This window comes from Epinephelus moara, chromosome 16, assembly GCF_006386435.1.
Source record: "Epinephelus moara isolate mb chromosome 16, YSFRI_EMoa_1.0, whole genome shotgun sequence".
NCBI classification, from domain to species: Eukaryota; Metazoa; Chordata; class Actinopteri; order Perciformes; family Serranidae; genus Epinephelus; species Epinephelus moara.
Window position 1 is genome coordinate 10,813,913 of NC_065521.1, and position 18,020 is coordinate 10,831,932.

Here is an 18,020-nt window from a genome sequence, read left to right on the forward strand (position 1 = left end):
TGGCAATTGTTTCATTTTTTGGCACTCCAACTGCAAGATAAACAAGGCACAAAGTAATCTAGCTCGCATGTATTAGATTGGACAAAGCGGTGCCTTGCTGGCTGACTTTGCGTTCAATTCTGGCAAAAGCCCAAAAAGGCTCAATGTTTTTGCTGGACGACCCTGCGTTTATTCACCAGAGTCCGGGGCCCATATATCTGTGGCAGCGCGGCCTTCTACAAATAGCTGCTGCACCTGATTTATTGCTGCAGACACACCACCGTGACAGAGGAAATTTCATCTGAAATTTAAAGTCTGAGAAAAGCAGGTGTGAATTATGGCACACTGTGACACACACACAGAAAGACTATAGCCAGGGGGGAAAAGAGAGAGACGATGAGACAATGTCAGACAATGAAATCACTTTATTGAACGCAGTTAAGACCGCTGCAGTAAATTAAAAGTTCAAGTATTCTCTATACAGCACAGCACATCACAAACCAGCAGCAACAACACTGTTTTTATCTCCTGCAATTTTACCTTACTGTTTCTCTCAGTGTCTTTCTGCTTGAATATGTTTTTAAGCCATGGTGCCACGTGTCGGTGACAACCAGGGGTGGGAGGCATTATGTTTTGGGGTTGTCGGTCCCGTTCTCGTGATTCTGTTACCTCAGGAACGACTTGAGGGAATCTGTTCAAAATTGGCACAAACGGTACCTTGGACTCCAGAATAAACTTGATAGAATTTGGTGGTCAAAGGTCATCTTCACAGTGACATCATAATGCTCTGCATAAACACATCTCTAGCCATTACTAAATGTCATATCTTAGGAACAGAAAGGAAGACATTTGGTCAGATACTGAACTGACGACACTAATCTCTGGTGTCCATCTTGAAACTGTGCTGATTGTATAGATCTTCTGAGCTGCTGGGTTGAAGATGTTTGTGAGGCATCCCAATTTTGTAGCTTGCTTTGTTGCGGCAACATTTGAAGCATTGTCAGCTGTGATGGCTACACATGAGTCTTGGCAGACATGCATGTGAACTGTAACTGCAACTTCACTGGTTCGCAGAGACATACAACTTGACCTAATAACTGATCCAGACCAGTGTTGGCCTCATATTTTTCCACAGAAATAATCAAGTCAAAGGAGTTACAAACCACAGTCCACCACACTACACTTTGTTTTAGCTCCCTAACTTTGCAGATGTGCAGTGCACATCAAAACAGCAAAGCAGAACTGTGGATTTCCTCCATTTTAATCACTCCACCTGCCTCTCTCGATCTTTTTCGTTTATGTAGGTGAAAAACAAGATGACAAAGGAGCAGTACATCAAGATGAATCGTGGTATTAATGACAGTAAGGACCTGCCTGAAGAGTATTTATCCTCCATATACGATGAGATTGCAGGCAAGAAGATCGCCATGAAGGAGAGCAAAGAGTTCTCAATCACTCCAAAGTCCACCAAGCAGAGTGAGTCTGAATGTTTTTTTTACCAGCCAGCATGTGACAAAAAGACAACAGACTAGTGATGTATCAATATGGTGTCGTCTACGTTCAGGATCTCCCTGACACTATTTACTGTTTGCTAAAAAACAAGAGAAAGATTTCTGTCCTCCTCCGTTCAGGTGTAGCCAGTGAAAAGCAGCGGCGTCTGCTGTACAACATGGAGATGGAGCAGATGGCGAAGACTGCCAAAGCTCTGATGGAGGCTGTGAGCCACGCTCAGGCCCCTTTCTTCAGCGCTACACACCTGGAGCATGTGAGACCCATGTTCAAGGTATTACCTCTCTTTTTTAATTTAACATTCCAGATTAGATTGAACCACATCTTTAAACAGTGGGATGTTACACCAATACAACAGTTTGTGAACATAGTAGAAATGTACGCTGTATGTTGCAGCTGGCTTGGACGCCCTTGCTGGCAGCGTTCAGTGTGGGCCTGCAGGACTGTGACGACCCAGAGGTGGCGTCACTGTGTCTGGAGGGCATTCGATGCGCCATCAGGATCGCCTGCATCTTCAACATGCAGGTCTGCTGATCTTTGACACACACATTGAGCCAAATATTTATGCGTGTTTTTTTTTCAGCTGGTCACATTACCTGTCAGTAATGTTTTATTTTAAAAGTGGCTCTGTCTTCTTCAACTGTAACTGTGTAGTAACTGGCCTTCCTGTCCGTAGTTGGAGCGAGACGCTTATGTCCAAGCCTTGGCCAGATTCACCCTGCTGACAGCCAGTTCCAGTATCACAGAGATGAAGCAGAAGAACATTGACACCATCAAGACCCTGATCACAGTGGCACACACTGACGGAAACTACCTGGGAAACTCTTGGCACGAGGTGACTCCCTACCAACAGGATTTATTAAGAATAGTCGCAAAGAGATAAACTGTTACTGATTCTCAGAAATTACTTCTGTAAAGACTGATAGAATTCAGATAAATTGCAAATACACGCAGTTGCCAGTTTATTAGGTACACCTAGATACTACTTGCAGTGCAGTCTAATACAACAGCACTACAATAAAACCTGCAGCCTTCATGGATGCTCCCCTTTTAATTGAAACAGTTTTCAAGATGTGTTGGTTTAAATGTAAGGCCATTTAGAAGGCTGTAGTTAGTAGTTTACTTGAATTGTATTGTGCAGACAAGATATGAGAAACACACTCAATATAATCTCAGTGTCATGTAATACAATTCAACAACACCACAGACTACAGCTTTGTAACAGTGACAATTTGGGTTCGTTTGTCAGAACCAATAGCTTCTTCTCACATGTTTTAGTCAGGAACACTCGTCATACAGAGGCATATTTAACCACTTTCTGCAACAAATGGAAATACAGTTATGCTTGGTACTGATGGCTCCACTCTTAAGATGCTCCCTGGAGTAGCGTAGCAGCAGGTTAGCCAAACAAGGAGCACAATGGAGAAAATTCCCCATGGCTATACAAGAGTGGGTACGGACATCAAGACGTTGAATGTAATTTTAACCTTTAAACTATATTAATACTATGAACTAGAATGGTGGAGGCTGTGGTGAAACAAAGCTTTGCCAGCAGCAGCAGTGGTGAGAGCGGCAGCATGCATGTAGCAGGGATCAGTGAGGAGGGAGTCATTTAAATGGACTGCCTTGTTTCGATAGTGGGCTTTGATTGGTGTGTGACTGACAAGAAACCATGATTCAGTCAGCAGCTGTCAGCTGATTGCAGCTGGGGCGTATGACTTCCGTGTCCTGCATAAACTAACGCAATGCTTCAAATATATATTTTTTGTTGAAGCGTTAACTTAGAGCCAGTATTGTAGTCAGGACCACCTCAACGGAGACTTAGATTAGAGACAAGATTTAGAAGGGTCAAGACCAAGTCAAGACAAAGACCAAGGCAAGACGAGATTGAGTCACGGCCAGACCAGTGCGACTCCCACACTGTATGACACACTTAATCTAAAATGTGAAACATGCAAACCACCGGCACTCCTCAAATTGATCTGAAAGATCCACATTCTCATAAAAACAACCTCTGAAAACAAATGAAGATTCCTCTTCATTACTGTTACACTGTCTATATGTGTGAATTCATAAGTGTGCCATGAGAAATGTCTGGATAAAAAAAATCTAAAGGCATTGCAGAGGTGAATTTTGTAATTTTCCTCTGTTTTCTGTGAGCAAACAAACACCAAGGAGCTGACAACAATTTAACCATGTCTTTTCAACACTTCTTTTTTTCACAGCAATTTAGTGATATCCCTGCAGTTGTAGTCTTGTATGGTCTCAATAAATCCTGAGGCCTCTTTTTCCGCAACAAGACAAGAATTGGTCTCGAGACCAAGATCGATTAGAGTACTACAACATTGCTTACAGCCTACTGCAAATGGATTATTGGCAAATATGATAATGACCTGAAAATATTGATTTATTTTGTCTTATTTTCTCATATACATAACCTAGAGAGCATAGTTGTTTTTTTTAACACTAAATATTTCAAAATGCCAAGGACAGAGAACTACAGAACATGACCGGGATTTCTACTTTGCTGCTGAGTGTCTGAAAATAATGATTCCCGACTAGGAGTAGTCAGGAATGTACGAAGCATTGTAAGTTACTTTGAATACCTATCCTGAAGTTGGAGAACTTTTAATCTTTGGTGAACTTTTAGTGCAATTTCTAGGACAGATCCTGAAATGACTGATTCATAGGATCCCTGGTAAATTATGTTCTTGCCACCCAAGGAATATTCCCTCAACCGTTTTAAAATTATTTGTTATGATTACCAAGGATATATTTTTCATTTATATACTGGATCCAAACTGTCCCCAGCTCATCATAGCTATTCTAAAATGAATAAAACAAACAACAGTTACAAGTTATTTGTTGTGTATGTGTGTTATAGATCCTGAGGTGTATCAGTCAGCTGGAGCTTGCTCAGTTGATCGGCACAGGGGTAAAGACACGCTACATCTCGGGGGTGGTCCGGGACAGGGACGTCAGCATCAAGGGCTTACCCTCCGGAACAGAGGAGTTCATGCCCCTGGGGCTGGGTAAGACACACACAATAAGGCGTCTTAATTACATATAATAGCACACATAAATTGTGCATTTTTTCCTCTTTGCTTTGAAAAGTCACATACATTTGCTGTCAGTGTCTGATGCCCGACTGTATACTTTAGCTTGTGTATAATGTGTTTGCTGTTGCAGGTAACTTGGTGGGAAGTCAGGACAAGAGACAGATGGCTCACATCCAGGAGTCAGTAGGAGAGACCAGCTCTCAGAGTGTTGTGGTAGCTGTGGACAGGTAAGACAAAATACCCATAAAAGTACTCAGATAAAGGATATTAATGACGTAATAATCTATATCAGTCCTTTATGATGATTTAGTTTCCCCACAAATATGAATGCTGCTTATATTTTTGCAGGATCTTCACTGGTTCCACCAGACTAGATGGAAATGCCATTGGTGAGTGTTCTGTACAGTATCTCTGTTTGTGGTCGTTACAAAGAAAGAGAAGGTATTCATTCATCGTGTGATGCTGTTTTAATCATTTCCAGTGGACTTTGTGCGGTGGCTGTGCGCGGTGTCCATGGACGAGCTGGCCTCAGCACACCAGCCGAGGATGTTCAGCTTGCAAAAGATTGTGGAAATCTCATACTATAACATGAACCGCATCAGGCTTCAGTGGTCTCGCATTTGGCAGGTCATAGGAGACCACTTCAACAAGGTCAGTGGATTAAAGGTTTTGCAAAGTTCTAAAAAATGTGTCGCCTAAAGAATATAAGCTCCTGTTAATAAGAGGTATGAGCTCCTGTGTTTAAGATGTGTGGCAGGCAGCAGTGAGATGACACAGTGTTCCTTTGGTTATAATGGGTGCAACAGTGGATCAGTAAAGCCATTTTAGAGCTGTCACTATATGATTATTTTATCAAATCAGAGTGAATATTGGACTTGCATTTGCCAAGTTGCCAGAAACACAACTCTAAATGAATGTTTATGTTCTGCTGGTTGAGTAAATAAGCAACTGTTTGCCATATCAACTAAACAGTTTAAAATGCACCGTTTTTTAACATGTACGCATCAACGTGTACTGTCAAGATAAATCCTTCACGCTCTGTGTACAGTATACGGATATATGTATGCACATACAGTGCACAATCATCCAGTCCATGTATATTCATTCAGTATTTATTTCTTTGCACTATTTGTATAGTTTGCAACTTAAAATATGACTCCTTTTTTTTTTTTAATTTTTGTTGTTGGTCATTGGTGCCTATATATATCTATATACACATATTCATTCACGTACTTGAGTTAATAATAGTCTTGTCTATTTCTTACCTTGTCCAGCTTTGTTGTCCTAGTTCTTGGCTGTTATGCATATGTCTGTGTATTTTGAGTACATTGAGTACGAAACCATCCAATTCCTTTTCCTTGTTCGCATACTTGACTATGACAGCTGATTCTGAGAAAGTGATAATATGTCATCGTTATGTTTAAAGCTGGCTGCATTGCCCGCAAGTGGATAAAAAAATAAATCAATAAATGTTAATTAATTAAATTAAGTTTGAGTATACAATACACATTTCAGACTAAAGAAACAATTCATCATGATTTTTTTTTTTTTAATAAACCAGAGGAAACTAGATTCACTTCTGAGCTCCACTGATGACTGTTGTGTCTTCCTCTAGGTGGGCTGTAACCCCAATGAGGATGTAGCCATCTTTGCTGTGGACTCACTGAGGCAGCTCTCCATGAAGTTCTTGGAGAAAGGAGAGCTGGCCAACTTCCGCTTCCAGAAAGACTTCCTCAGGCCTTTTGAGCACATCATGAAGAAGAACAGGTAGAGGATATTGTTATACTGTGTTTCCATGGTCATGAAATTCCTGGAAAAGTATTGAGATTAGAAAAACTGCTTTCCAGGCCTAGAAATGGTTTGGAATTAACACAGTGTTTTGGAAAGGTTTTGAATATACTGTATATATAATGTTTTGGCTGTTGGTAAAAATATGTTCATAAAAATCCCAAAACATATCTAACGTTACACAAATTCTGTTCCTCTTAATACTATCTTAAAATCTAGTGCTGCATTGCATAACCGCTGTAGCCTTGGCAATGATAATGACAATGACAATGACACTTGGCAAAAGGGTGTGTACACCCTTTTGGGGAAAGAAATGCGCTGTCACATTAAGAGAGGAACAGGAAAACACGGAAAAGCTTCTGTGTAGCGTGTTAGCCAAACGCTTAGGCTTTCACACTGAGATTTGAGGCACATAAGATGCAGAATATTCACAGACAGTGTGATAAATATTTAAATGCTCCTGGTTACAGTTATTAATGATGGACAGGTTAAGGTTAGCTTAAGTGGGAATCTGTTGCAGTGCAGTCAGACAGCATAGCCAGACCATCATCTCCAACTAAACCTCAGCCTCGATCCAACAGCTGGCATGATCCAGGCATCTATACATGTATAGATAAATATATACAGATCAGAGAAAAGTAATATTACATCGTGTGTTCTGAAGACAGAAAAGTAAACAGCGTTTTGGTTTTTTTTTCTCGACTTCTCATACACTCCATTTACACACACACATGCACACAAACATACATATAGTCATTAACACATCCACCGAATTTTCATCCCAGCTATCATTACTTGTTAATTGCTGTTAATTTTTTTTTCTTACGGAACATTCACAAACACATGCACATAAACACAGACATACATATATTTACTAACACATTGACATCACTGATTCACTACTGTGGCACAGATAGGTTATGTAGATAGATACTTTTTCACAGTAAAATATCAGATGCAGTGTATATATAGGGTGTTTTATGTGTTTGATGATATTTTAAGTCTTAAAGCAACCCAGTATTGCACCATAGTAACCCCCTCCCCTCCCCCCAGGTCCCCCACTATCAGAGACATGGTGATCAGGTGTGTGGCTCAGATGGTGAACTCTCAGGCGGCCAACATTCGTTCAGGTTGGAAGAACATCTTCTCAGTGTTTCATCAGGCAGCCTCCGACCACGATGAGACCATAGTGGAGCTTGCCTTCCAGACCACTGGGCACATTGTCAGTAAGTATGACTGCAGCTCTTTGCTCAGGGCGGCCATTTTGGCTCAGGTGATTTCAAAATAAATAAGTGACAGAGGTTGTGTTGTGTCAAACCGCTCAGCTGACAGTGAGACAGATCCTCAGTCCTGAATCAGCTTTTATAAGATTGTGAATTAATGACAGGAAAGATTTAAGATCTCATAAACAAATCAAGTTATTCTTGTTTTTTAATTTTCTTTCCCTGTCTTCATCCCTCTTCCTTTAGTGAACACCTTCCAGCAGCACTTTGCAGCTGCTATTGATTCGTTCCAAGATGCAGTGAAGTGCCTGTCGGAGTTTGTGTGCAACGCAGCTTTTCCTGACACCAGCATGGAGGCTATCAGACTCATACGACACTGCGCTAAATACGTCTCAGAAAGGCCACAGGTGGGAACAACTGAGTCGTGACTATACCGCTTTAATAAGAAAGGTTATTGTGTGACAAAGTAGTGATATTTTTTATCATGTGTAAATAGCACTATGTGGTTTCTTCAAAATGAATCATGTAATGTTTAACTTGGTGTGTCTCTCTCCAGGCCCTGAGGGAATACACCAGTGATGACATGAATGTTGCCCCTGGAGATCGGGTGTGGGTTCGTGGCTGGTTTCCTATTCTCTTTGAGCTCTCTTGTATCATCAACCGCTGCAAGCTGGACGTCCGGACCAGGTAGACAAACAGCTCCGCATCATTTCACTCTAGGGACATGGTTCAACTTGTAGCACACTTTTAACTACACCATTCAGCTTTAGCAATGTGTCCTCCAAAACTTGTTGTCGCCCCTGGTGCTTGGCCTTCCCCTAGTTGTTGCAAAGACAAAAAAATATACAGGGTGTCTACAGGTCCTCAAAATGTCTTACAGTCAAATCTTTATTTATTAGGCCTTTAAATTATTAGATAGCCTTAAATTTGAATTTGTGAAGTCTTAATTTGAACTTATTTCATGGCTAAGAAAAATATAATTGGTCCAAAAATCAGTCTTACATTTGGTTAAAAATCTTTTTGAAAGGATCTTAAGAAGCATTAAATGTCAATGTCAGATACCTCTAGACACCCTGATAGAAAAAGAAATAGAAGTAAACAAACGTCATAGGATCCAACACAAAGTGTCAAAGCATGACTGGATAAAAACACTGAACGTTAAACAGGACTAATTTCCATAGTGGTCCTGGCTGCAGTCATTACTGTAGCTCTTTGAAACTAACCTTCACTTTTCAGAAACACACGCGCAAGGTCATCCAGTCATGTTGCTACCATCTGAAAAATATTGCTAGCTGAGGATCAATGCTGAATTTAATGACTCTCATACCATCATACATGCTTTTATTTCCTCACAGTTGGACTAATTTAATGAGCTCTTAAAGGGTATAAATCAGAAATTGATTACTAGACTGAAAATTGTGCAAAATGCGGTAGCGAGACTCCTACCAAAAACCAGTTTTAATGACCTTACACTTAAGTGTTTTACATATAAAGCTCTTCATGGCCTGGCCCCAGAATATATATCGGACCTGCTGTCCCTTTACCAACCAGTGGGCAACCTGACATCCTCAAGCAGGAAGCTGCTGACTGTTCCCACCTCACACTTACAGACTAAAGGGGGCTGAGCATTTGCTGTTCGGGCTCCTCAGCTGTCAGAGGAACTCTGGCTTTCTACATCAGTATCTACTTTTAATTTCCCACTCACACCGACTAACATCTGTCTTTTGTATTTAATGGGAAAAGTTACAATTGGCATTCATTCCCAGGACAAATATCTCTATGGTGGTCACAGGTATTTATTGGCTGCAGCACCAATAGCAGTGATGGAAGCATGACACCTGATTGGACGCACTAATTTTCACCCTTTTGCGGCGCGGTGCACCACCACCAAAACCACCCGTCTCCGTCCAAGAGACGCTCAGAACATTGTTTAAATTAGTCTGCATTGATTTTGAAAGAGACTGAATAAGTGACAGGTATAAAACAAAGTACCAAATGTAACATTTTCTACTAACACCCAGTAACATTTGGCTTTTTGGCTTTAATAGGAAAGGTTACAGTTATCTTTATAAAAAGGCTTTCTTATCATTTCTCCTTTAATTTTTAGCATTATTTCTATTCTTAATTATTGAGATAGACTGCACTTTATTCTTGATGTTGCACTTATGCAATGCGCTGCTCTATCTCAAGTTTTAATTAATTCACCAATTGTGTTTCGATTTTTTTCCTCAGTGTTATATGATCTTTTTTTATCATCTAGTGTTTTGATTTTTTCCTCTCTTTTCCTGGTACCTGCCTTGTGGTAAAACATTACCTTTTATTTTATTGTTGTGTTTTATATGGTAATTGTAAAGCCCTTTGTAATGCTGATGTTAATAAATGCTATATAAATATGTTATTATTATTATTATTATCATAAATACACCTGAGCATTTGCTACATTACAGATTTTAGTGAAAGTTGACATGCAGAGTTAATAATCGTAGGTATTCTAACCCTTTATTAGTGTTTAAACAAGCATGGAGGACTAATAGACATCATGACAGTGGAGAGAAGCAGGACTAAAGCCTCTCACTCACGTTGTTGTGCTCGTGATTGCACATTGTGCCCTCCTTCTTCTTGCTGGTTGCAACAAGACTGACATGTCAGCTGTTTGTCTTTCCTTCTCACAGAGGTCTCACAGTCATGTTTGAGATCATGAAGAGCTACGGTCACACCTTCGAGAAGCACTGGTGGCACGACCTCTTCAGAATCGTCTTCCGCATCTTTGACAACATGAAGCTCCCCGAGCAGCAGACAGAGGTCAGAGGTCACTGCCAGCAGGCCGTCAAGTCCCATGGCTGTTTATGTTTTGACATGGATGTCCTCTTTAGTGTTTTGGAGAGGCAGAAGACCTTAAAACCTGTTACGTCTGCTTTGCCCCCAGAAAACCGAGTGGATGACGACAACATGTAACCACGCTCTGTATGCCATCTGTGACGTGTTCACCCAGTTTTATGAGCCTCTCAGTGAAATCCTGCTGGCTGACATTTTCACACAGCTACAGTGGTGTGTCAGGCAAGGTGGGTGTTCAAATTCATGTAGACAGGTAAAGCAGAACACTCATCACTGCTCATCTTGAGGCCGAGAGGTCAACACTCACTGTGCTTTGTAATATTTTACAGATTAGATGTTTTGGTGCTGTGCCAGTCTGACTCACTAGATGTAGACTGTAGCTATAAGCCTGCCATTGGCCAGCTATTTAGGCTGAACAGCTAGCTTCTAGTTAGGGACATCAGTGAGGGACTAACAAAAATTACTGGGGAAAGAAGGGGGGCTGAAACATGTTTCAACTTTTTTAAAAAAAACAAAAAACACTGAATTGCTACAATTGACTACAAGTAAGGAGAAGCTTATGAATAATTTAAAGGTCCAGTGCGTAGGATTTATGGGCATCGATTGGCATAAATGGAATTTTTTAGTTCTCCAGCACACTTTGCACACAGGGGAAGTTTCAGTTGGGTGCAATTTGCAACCTCACCACTAGATACCACTAAATCCTACGCACTAGACCTTTATCCAAACAGTCAGCAACTGTAACAAGATTCTTTCATCCAAAGCTTTCAGTCCCTGACAGGTGAAACCTCAGTGAAGTTAATAACATTTGTATGTGTCAGATGTGCTCTGAAGTCATTACCTTCCTTCTACAGACAACGAGCAGCTGGCTCGATCAGGGACAAACTGTCTGGAGAACCTGGTGATTCTTAATGGGGAGAAGTTCAGCCCTGAGGTCTGGAACATCACCTGCTCCTGTATGCTGGAGATCTTCCAAAACACCAGCCCTCATGCGTAAGTCCTGAACCACTGCACTTTCAGCCAGAGATCAAGTCAATTTAGTTTCAATTCACTCAGCTGAGAAATGTTGATGAAACTGCACATGAACTCCTCGATGGTAGTGTTGATTCAGTTAGTTAATTAACGGTTTTGAAGACAAAAAACACAGCTGTCCAGTCAAAGAAAGCACTCCAGGAGGTAGTTACTAGTCACATTAAGACTGGGGCAAATGGGGTTAATGCCAGGTACACACTGCACAATAATTAAGCTGATTTTGGGTCAGATTTCCCCCTCACAACATTTGTCAGCAAAGCCCTGATTTTTTTGATGGTTCTAAAGATCATCCACCGATTTCACATCACAAATATTCAACATGTTCAGCATCTACAATCTGATATCCTGTTATGAGGGGGGACCCCTGAGGATCACCTGTGGTCCTGAAGGTGTCAGAGGGTGTTATAACTGTAGTTGGTAACGTTTATGAAAATAACTTTTTTTGTCACATTTGCTGAAACTGTCACTCCATCCACACAGTATGAGTACATGAGACCAATAGTCTGTTAAAAAATCACGTTCCTTCCCTTTCCTCCAAGTGCTTCTAATTACATTTGCTAGAGTCTACTGTGGCTGAAGGAAAACAACCAATCAGAGTCAAGGAGTCTCTAATGCAGTTGTCAGTCATGTCAATCACAGCGGTCAAATTAGGCAGCGCTCTTCAAATATGAATCAAGATTCTGTTATTGTATTGGCAATGTCTCATCTCAAACATTTTCAGAAATATATTTTAGTTTCTCTTTAGGTGTTAAAGAGCAAAGTTTGTATCCCCGGTCGCCATATTTAAAACAGATGAGCCAAAACAAAGCACCAAAAAACAGAACCAAAAAAAAAACACTTGAGGTGAGAAATAGACAATACAGTAACAGAATCTTGTTTCATATTTGATCAGTGTTGCCTAGTGTGACTGTTTGTTCCCAGTTCACAAGCAGTGACTGACATGATTGACAGCTGTGTTAGAGACTCCTTGGCTCTGATTGGTTTTCATTCAGCCACGGTGGATTCTTGCAAATGCCATTAGAAGCACTACGAGGAGGCAGAGGAACATGATTTTTTTTCCACAGACTATCTGTCTCATGTACTACTATGTGGATGTAGTGACAGTTTCGGCAAATACGACAAAAATTATTTAATAAAAATGACAAACTTCAGTGTTAACACAATATGAAATGGAATTTAACTCAATTTACCCAGCTCCAGCTTGCACTGGGATATGTATAGTCCATGTTTATGCTGTCCCCATGACTTTGTCTATGTTTCTTTCTTTTTTCTTGATGAAATTTCTAGAAATGGCAGTGCAAAAACGACCTCGTCTGTTGCCCGCCATGTTTGTTTACCCTAAGGTCACTGTTTGATTGCAAGAGATTTATGAAATTTGCAGTTTTGAAAGTCAGGACTCTGATTGTTTGTGAATGGAATCTGTTAGTGTGTGGCTGTTTTGGCCAAATTGTTGCTCTCCACACAGTATAGCAACAAAACTACTACATCGATTATTACATGTTCTTATGTGTGGGGTCTCACAATTTCAACATCTGTTAAGATATGAAAAGTCTTTTAGCGCGGGCCAGCCTTAAAAACGTTATTGTGCTTCTGTGACAGGATGTTATCACAACACCTGATTTCTGATCTGTCATTTTGTTTGCTTTTCAGTTTGTTGACTTGGCGACCGGCTGGACAAGAAGAAGAAACCACAGATGGCAAGCATTTTGTAAGCAAAAAATCCCCAATTACACTCATATAACTTCAAAACATTTACGGTGTTTAAAACAGCAGATGCTTTATACTTGGTCTGAAACATGATGAGTACCTGTACTGTTATATTTCCTTCTAACCTTCCCGTCACATCAGAAGTGTGACACTAACCTGTGATGTCCATATTTTTTGTTTTTGTCCAATTCCAGGATGCTGATTTTGACAGCCTGTCCCAGAGCAGCTACGACAGAGCTCTATCTGAGAGAGGACACAGCCAGATGTCCAGCGACGACACCTGGAAGAGCAAGTCCAATGCTAGTGAGTACACAGCATTCACACAGTCGTACCCTGTCGCTGACTGTCACTGTAACATTGGACTGCCATTGTCAGTCTTGTCCCTCATAAATGCTCACATCTCTACACCACTTGTTTTTTTTCTGTTCTCCAGGAGTTTCAGACCAGAAGCTGTTTGCAGGCCTGCTGATCAAATGCGTGGTACAGCTTGAACTAATCCAGACAATAGACAACATTGTCTTTTACCCAGCAACCAGCAAGAAGGAGGATGCTGAGAACATGGCTGCTGCGCAAGTACGTTACAACAGCTACCATATGGATAGATTTTACCCCAACATTGCCCTTTTGTCATCACTTTTTTTAATATATTTGAGGAAACTGTTGCAGTTGAAATGGTGAAAGAGAGGAACAAAGGGTTGTGAAAGCTCATATATTACTCCTGACCTTCTATGAAATGCTGCGCACTAATCTGAACTATAGGAGGAAGTGATCAACTGTCAGATCAGACCTACGCACACACACAAAATCTTAATAGTACAACCCTGTATGATCTTAAATTGTCAGATATATTTTGTTAAAGTCTCAAACTGTCCTCTCATTAGCGAGATGCTCTGGAAGAATCGGAGGCTGAGGGAGTCTACGCAGGCTCAGAACAGGGTATGTACAGACACATGACCTCTGCGCACCTCTTCAAGCTGCTGGATTGTCTGCTTGAGTCGCACACCTTCGCCAAGGACTTCAACTCCAACAACGAACAGAGGACAGCACTCTGGAGGGCAGGTGAATAGAAAGGAAAAGTCCTCCATGATATTAATTTATGACAAAATTCATAAAATTGTATCTTTATCCTTTGCACTTCTTCTGTTTAGTGTTACTTAGAGTAGAATGTCTTTGAAACATGTCATGGAAAGTCCGTCTGTTATAAGACGATGTCTTAAATATATTTTCTAAGCTCCTTGCCTTAAAGAGGCAGTTCATCCCCAAAATCAAAAATTTTGGCGATCATGACGTGGTTACTCTACACCCACCAATCATTTTACTGCACAGAAGGAAGCATGCATCTAGTTATGGCTGAGAGAAAGATGTAAACATTAATGGTGTCCTCCTCAGCTTAGCTGTAACGATAGCTAGCTCCTTCTGCACGGTGATACAGTTGGCAGGTGTAGACATCTCGATGGCTAAAATTTCCAGCACTCATCAACTCACACCAAAACAATTTAGACTGATAAATAGCACTACAGGTAAGAGAATAAATATGTATTTTTGATTTTGGGGTGAACTGTCCCTTTAAAAAATCTCAACTGAAGCATAACATGTTAGTGTAGTTCTAAGGTTTTTACAGTTTACAAAGTAATGTTAAACTTTATAGCCAGTGCAAAGTCTGATTCATAAACATTCAGGAGGATGCTGTGTTTTTGCCTCAGATGAACCTGTAAACTTTATATTGTTGGATGACCTCTCTGCTGAGAGAATGATTTCTTTGTGCTTTGAGTATTAAGGCCACGCTGAAAATATTTTGAAAGTTTTCATTCTTACCAGAAACCTACGGACCTCTTGTTACCTCTTGGGGGATTTTTCTGCCTTTATTAGAGAGTTGATGACAGAGATATGACAATGTCTTAAGGAGAGGCAGAGAGAATAATATGTAACCAAGGTCCCGGGCCAAACTTGGATCAGAGACATTGTCATTCCTTGCCAGGGCCTTAAACCCTAAGGCCAGACAGGCCTTTATTTAATGGACATTAGAGATACAGAGAGGAAATTAAAGGAGAGAGGTATGACATCCAACAAAGGCCAGATTTTAACGAGGGATGTTGCATTATGTCCTAACCACTAGGCCCTGCAAATCCCTCTGGTGATGTTTTTTAACCAGTGATTGTCTCTGTCTTGCCCTCAGGCTTTAAAGGGAAATCTAAGCCCAACTTGTTGAAGCAGGAGACCAGCAGTCTTGCCTGCAGCCTGAGGATCTTGTTCAGGATGTACTCTGACCTGCAGCTGCAGGACTCCTGGCCTGACATCCAGACACGCCTGCTGCTGTGAGTACAACTGACGACAATAGCGTCAGTCCTTTTGTGGGAATTGTTGACAATAAAACAACACAGCATCACCAGACTTGTCCTTAAATTTTTTTTATATTTTCCTTTTTTTTCCAATCTAATAGACTGAAAATGCATTTAAGAAAATACATTTGATGTCCACTCCTTCAGCAAGTCACCAGGTTGTTGTTGCCTGGTTAAACGTTGAACTGTAGATAAATAATCTGTGTAACTTTTTTTTTTTTTTTTTAAATTATTTTTTAGGGCATTTTTTGCCTTTAATTGACAGGACAGTGAAGTGTGAAGGGGGGGAGAGAGAGAGGGGGAGAGACATGCAGCAAAGGGCCACAGGCTGGACTCGAACCCGACCGCTGCGGCAACAGCCTTGTACATGGGGCGCCTGCTCTATCCACTAAGCCACCGACGCCCCATAATCTGTGTCACTTGCAGAAAAGTGCAGTACTGATGTTTGTTACTTGTTGTGTGAGCTGTTTTGACACATGGCTCATACCTCATAATATATTTATGAACTGTACACTGTGTGTGGATTTTGTAGAATATATTGGCGTGCTAGAGCCTGGTACAAATCACCTTTTGTTTTTCACTGAGCAGCTGCACCGGAGCAGTTGACTCATGTATTACATCAAGAATACGTATGTGTGGTGTTATTCATTTAATAACTGTTTTTTGTGCTTTAGTAGTGTTGGTCTGCTCTCCTATGATAACAATAATAAAAAAAAAAAATAATTGTACTGTAGTAGTTCTGGTAGTTGGAGATGCACTACATCAGTGTTGTGTTGGTTATAATCCTCTATATATATGTTGCATTGTCTTTCTCAGCGTGTGTAGTGAAGCTCTGGCCTACTTCATCAGTCTGACCTCAGAGAGCCACAGAGAGGCTTGGAACAGCCTGCTGATGTTACTGCTCACCAGGACGCTACGGCTGCCCGATGACAAGGCAGGAACACAAACACACACATGCACAGAGCAAACTTCCAAATCTAAACCTATTTTTGCAAACATTATTGAGCTCTAAATCTGAACCAGGATCAGAAATTAAAGACAGGCCGGGGTCAAAAATACTTAAAAAGCTGATATAACATCCATTAATGAAAAAGGATAGAAGCCAATAATGTGTGTGACTCCTTTTATATTACCTTTTTTATTTATTTAATATTTTTGTAATTATAAACACTTTTGTGAGTTGTCACCTATGAATCATGCACTCTTAGTGTGAGTGCATGATTCACTGATGACTCATGGGAGCCCATGACTCAGGGTGTCTTTTCAGGGCATTTTAGACCCAAACTATATCAGTTTTTACTTATGAAAACAACCTATCATGCATCTCCAAGCAGCAAGAAATGTTGGCGCCATGCAGCCAACTTTGGAAGAAAAAAAGCCAATACCACACAAACCACTGCATCAACAAAAAATACTACAGTATTGTTAAAGTGGACAGGCTGGCACCGGCCTCTTGTGCAAGGCCTGCTGTGAATTTTAAGTTGGTAAAACAAATCTTAGTACTAAATATTGTGTTTATTTGCCTGAATGTTATTTCGTAATTCAATGAAATTGCCATTAAAAGAAGCAAAGTACAGCAAAAACATGCATCAGCGAAGACAGAAATGGCCTCTCAGCATATTAATTCAACGCCCTGCTGTGAACTCTGTGGCCTCCCAGCAGTGCCCACACAACACAAGGCAACCGCCCTTCCTCTCTCTGCTGTGGATATTCTAAAGACTTCCAAATACACTGTCAGTGTGTATGGCTGGACCCAAATACTCAACTATTTGGATACCTGTTCGTTGGGGAGGTATTCAGTTTTCAAGTTTGGGATTTGGATATTTTTGTTTTGTTTTATTTAAGAATATTATTATGTATATATTATAAAATATCAGTGTTTCCAATACAATCATTGATTTGTGGTGGCCTGCACAATGTCAACATCGACCACCACACATTGATTTTAACTTTTTATTTATTTTTTTATTTTATTTTAAATGGATGAAATCTTATTTAACTGTAGACCTGGGTGGTGCGTATTGGAGACTGTTGCTGCGGGAAGTTGGTGAGAAACGAGCTGTTTCGCTGTTGGTGTGAGTTTGTTGGGAACAGCTGCTGCTGTGTTAGCTCGTGCTAACCGGGCAGGCGTAGAAATAACCATTTGCTGGGAGGACAGCAGCTCTGGATCTGGACCGATCCCGATGCTGTGGCTTTGAGTATCGGCCGATCCCCGATACCAATCTGATACCACGGTTGACCTAAAAAGCTATATACCTTTACATGTAGAACAGAAAAGACTAGAGGCATCAGGCATTGATGACTACACAGTTCTTTCCTAAGATAAAATGAAACCGATTAATGGAATGATGAACTATTTATTTTTAACAAAAATAAACAATTGTGCAACAGCAGTTGAAATAGTGTGAAATACCTCCACACAGCAGATTCTCTCCTTCACTCCATGACGTATGACGTAGCTCGCGTCGCAATAGATTTAAAGGGAAAGGATCGCCTCAGGTATAGGTTGCGTTTTCCGATACCCGATCCATCTCTTCGGGGCCAGTATT

The 18,020-nt window shown here is 40.7% G+C and overlaps 1 protein-coding gene across 2 annotated transcripts in view; it reads left to right on the forward strand.

Annotated features, from left to right (window-relative positions):
- The window catches only part of arfgef2 (ADP-ribosylation factor guanine nucleotide-exchange factor 2 (brefeldin A-inhibited)), a 35,915-nt gene that overhangs the window by 15,557 nt on the left and 2,338 nt on the right, over nt 1–18,020 (forward strand). For both annotated transcript variants that reach the window (XM_050064534.1, XM_050064533.1), the window contains exons 18-38: nt 1,284–1,455; nt 1,611–1,762; nt 1,885–2,013; nt 2,165–2,323; nt 4,373–4,520; nt 4,678–4,774; nt 4,896–4,936; nt 5,029–5,198; nt 6,163–6,314; nt 7,389–7,561; nt 7,805–7,965; nt 8,115–8,245; nt 10,231–10,360; nt 10,485–10,620; nt 11,248–11,386; nt 13,076–13,133; nt 13,327–13,435; nt 13,566–13,705; nt 14,014–14,191; nt 15,309–15,447; nt 16,288–16,405. In XM_050064534.1, the coding sequence (XP_049920491.1) occupies nt 1,284–1,455; nt 1,611–1,762; nt 1,885–2,013; nt 2,165–2,323; nt 4,373–4,520; nt 4,678–4,774; nt 4,896–4,936; nt 5,029–5,198; nt 6,163–6,314; nt 7,389–7,561; nt 7,805–7,965; nt 8,115–8,245; nt 10,231–10,360; nt 10,485–10,620; nt 11,248–11,386; nt 13,076–13,133; nt 13,327–13,435; nt 13,566–13,705; nt 14,014–14,191; nt 15,309–15,447; nt 16,288–16,405 (2,832 nt within the window). The remainder of the gene's footprint in view (nt 1–1,283; nt 1,456–1,610; nt 1,763–1,884; nt 2,014–2,164; nt 2,324–4,372; nt 4,521–4,677; nt 4,775–4,895; nt 4,937–5,028; nt 5,199–6,162; nt 6,315–7,388; nt 7,562–7,804; nt 7,966–8,114; nt 8,246–10,230; nt 10,361–10,484; nt 10,621–11,247; nt 11,387–13,075; nt 13,134–13,326; nt 13,436–13,565; nt 13,706–14,013; nt 14,192–15,308; nt 15,448–16,287; nt 16,406–18,020) is intronic.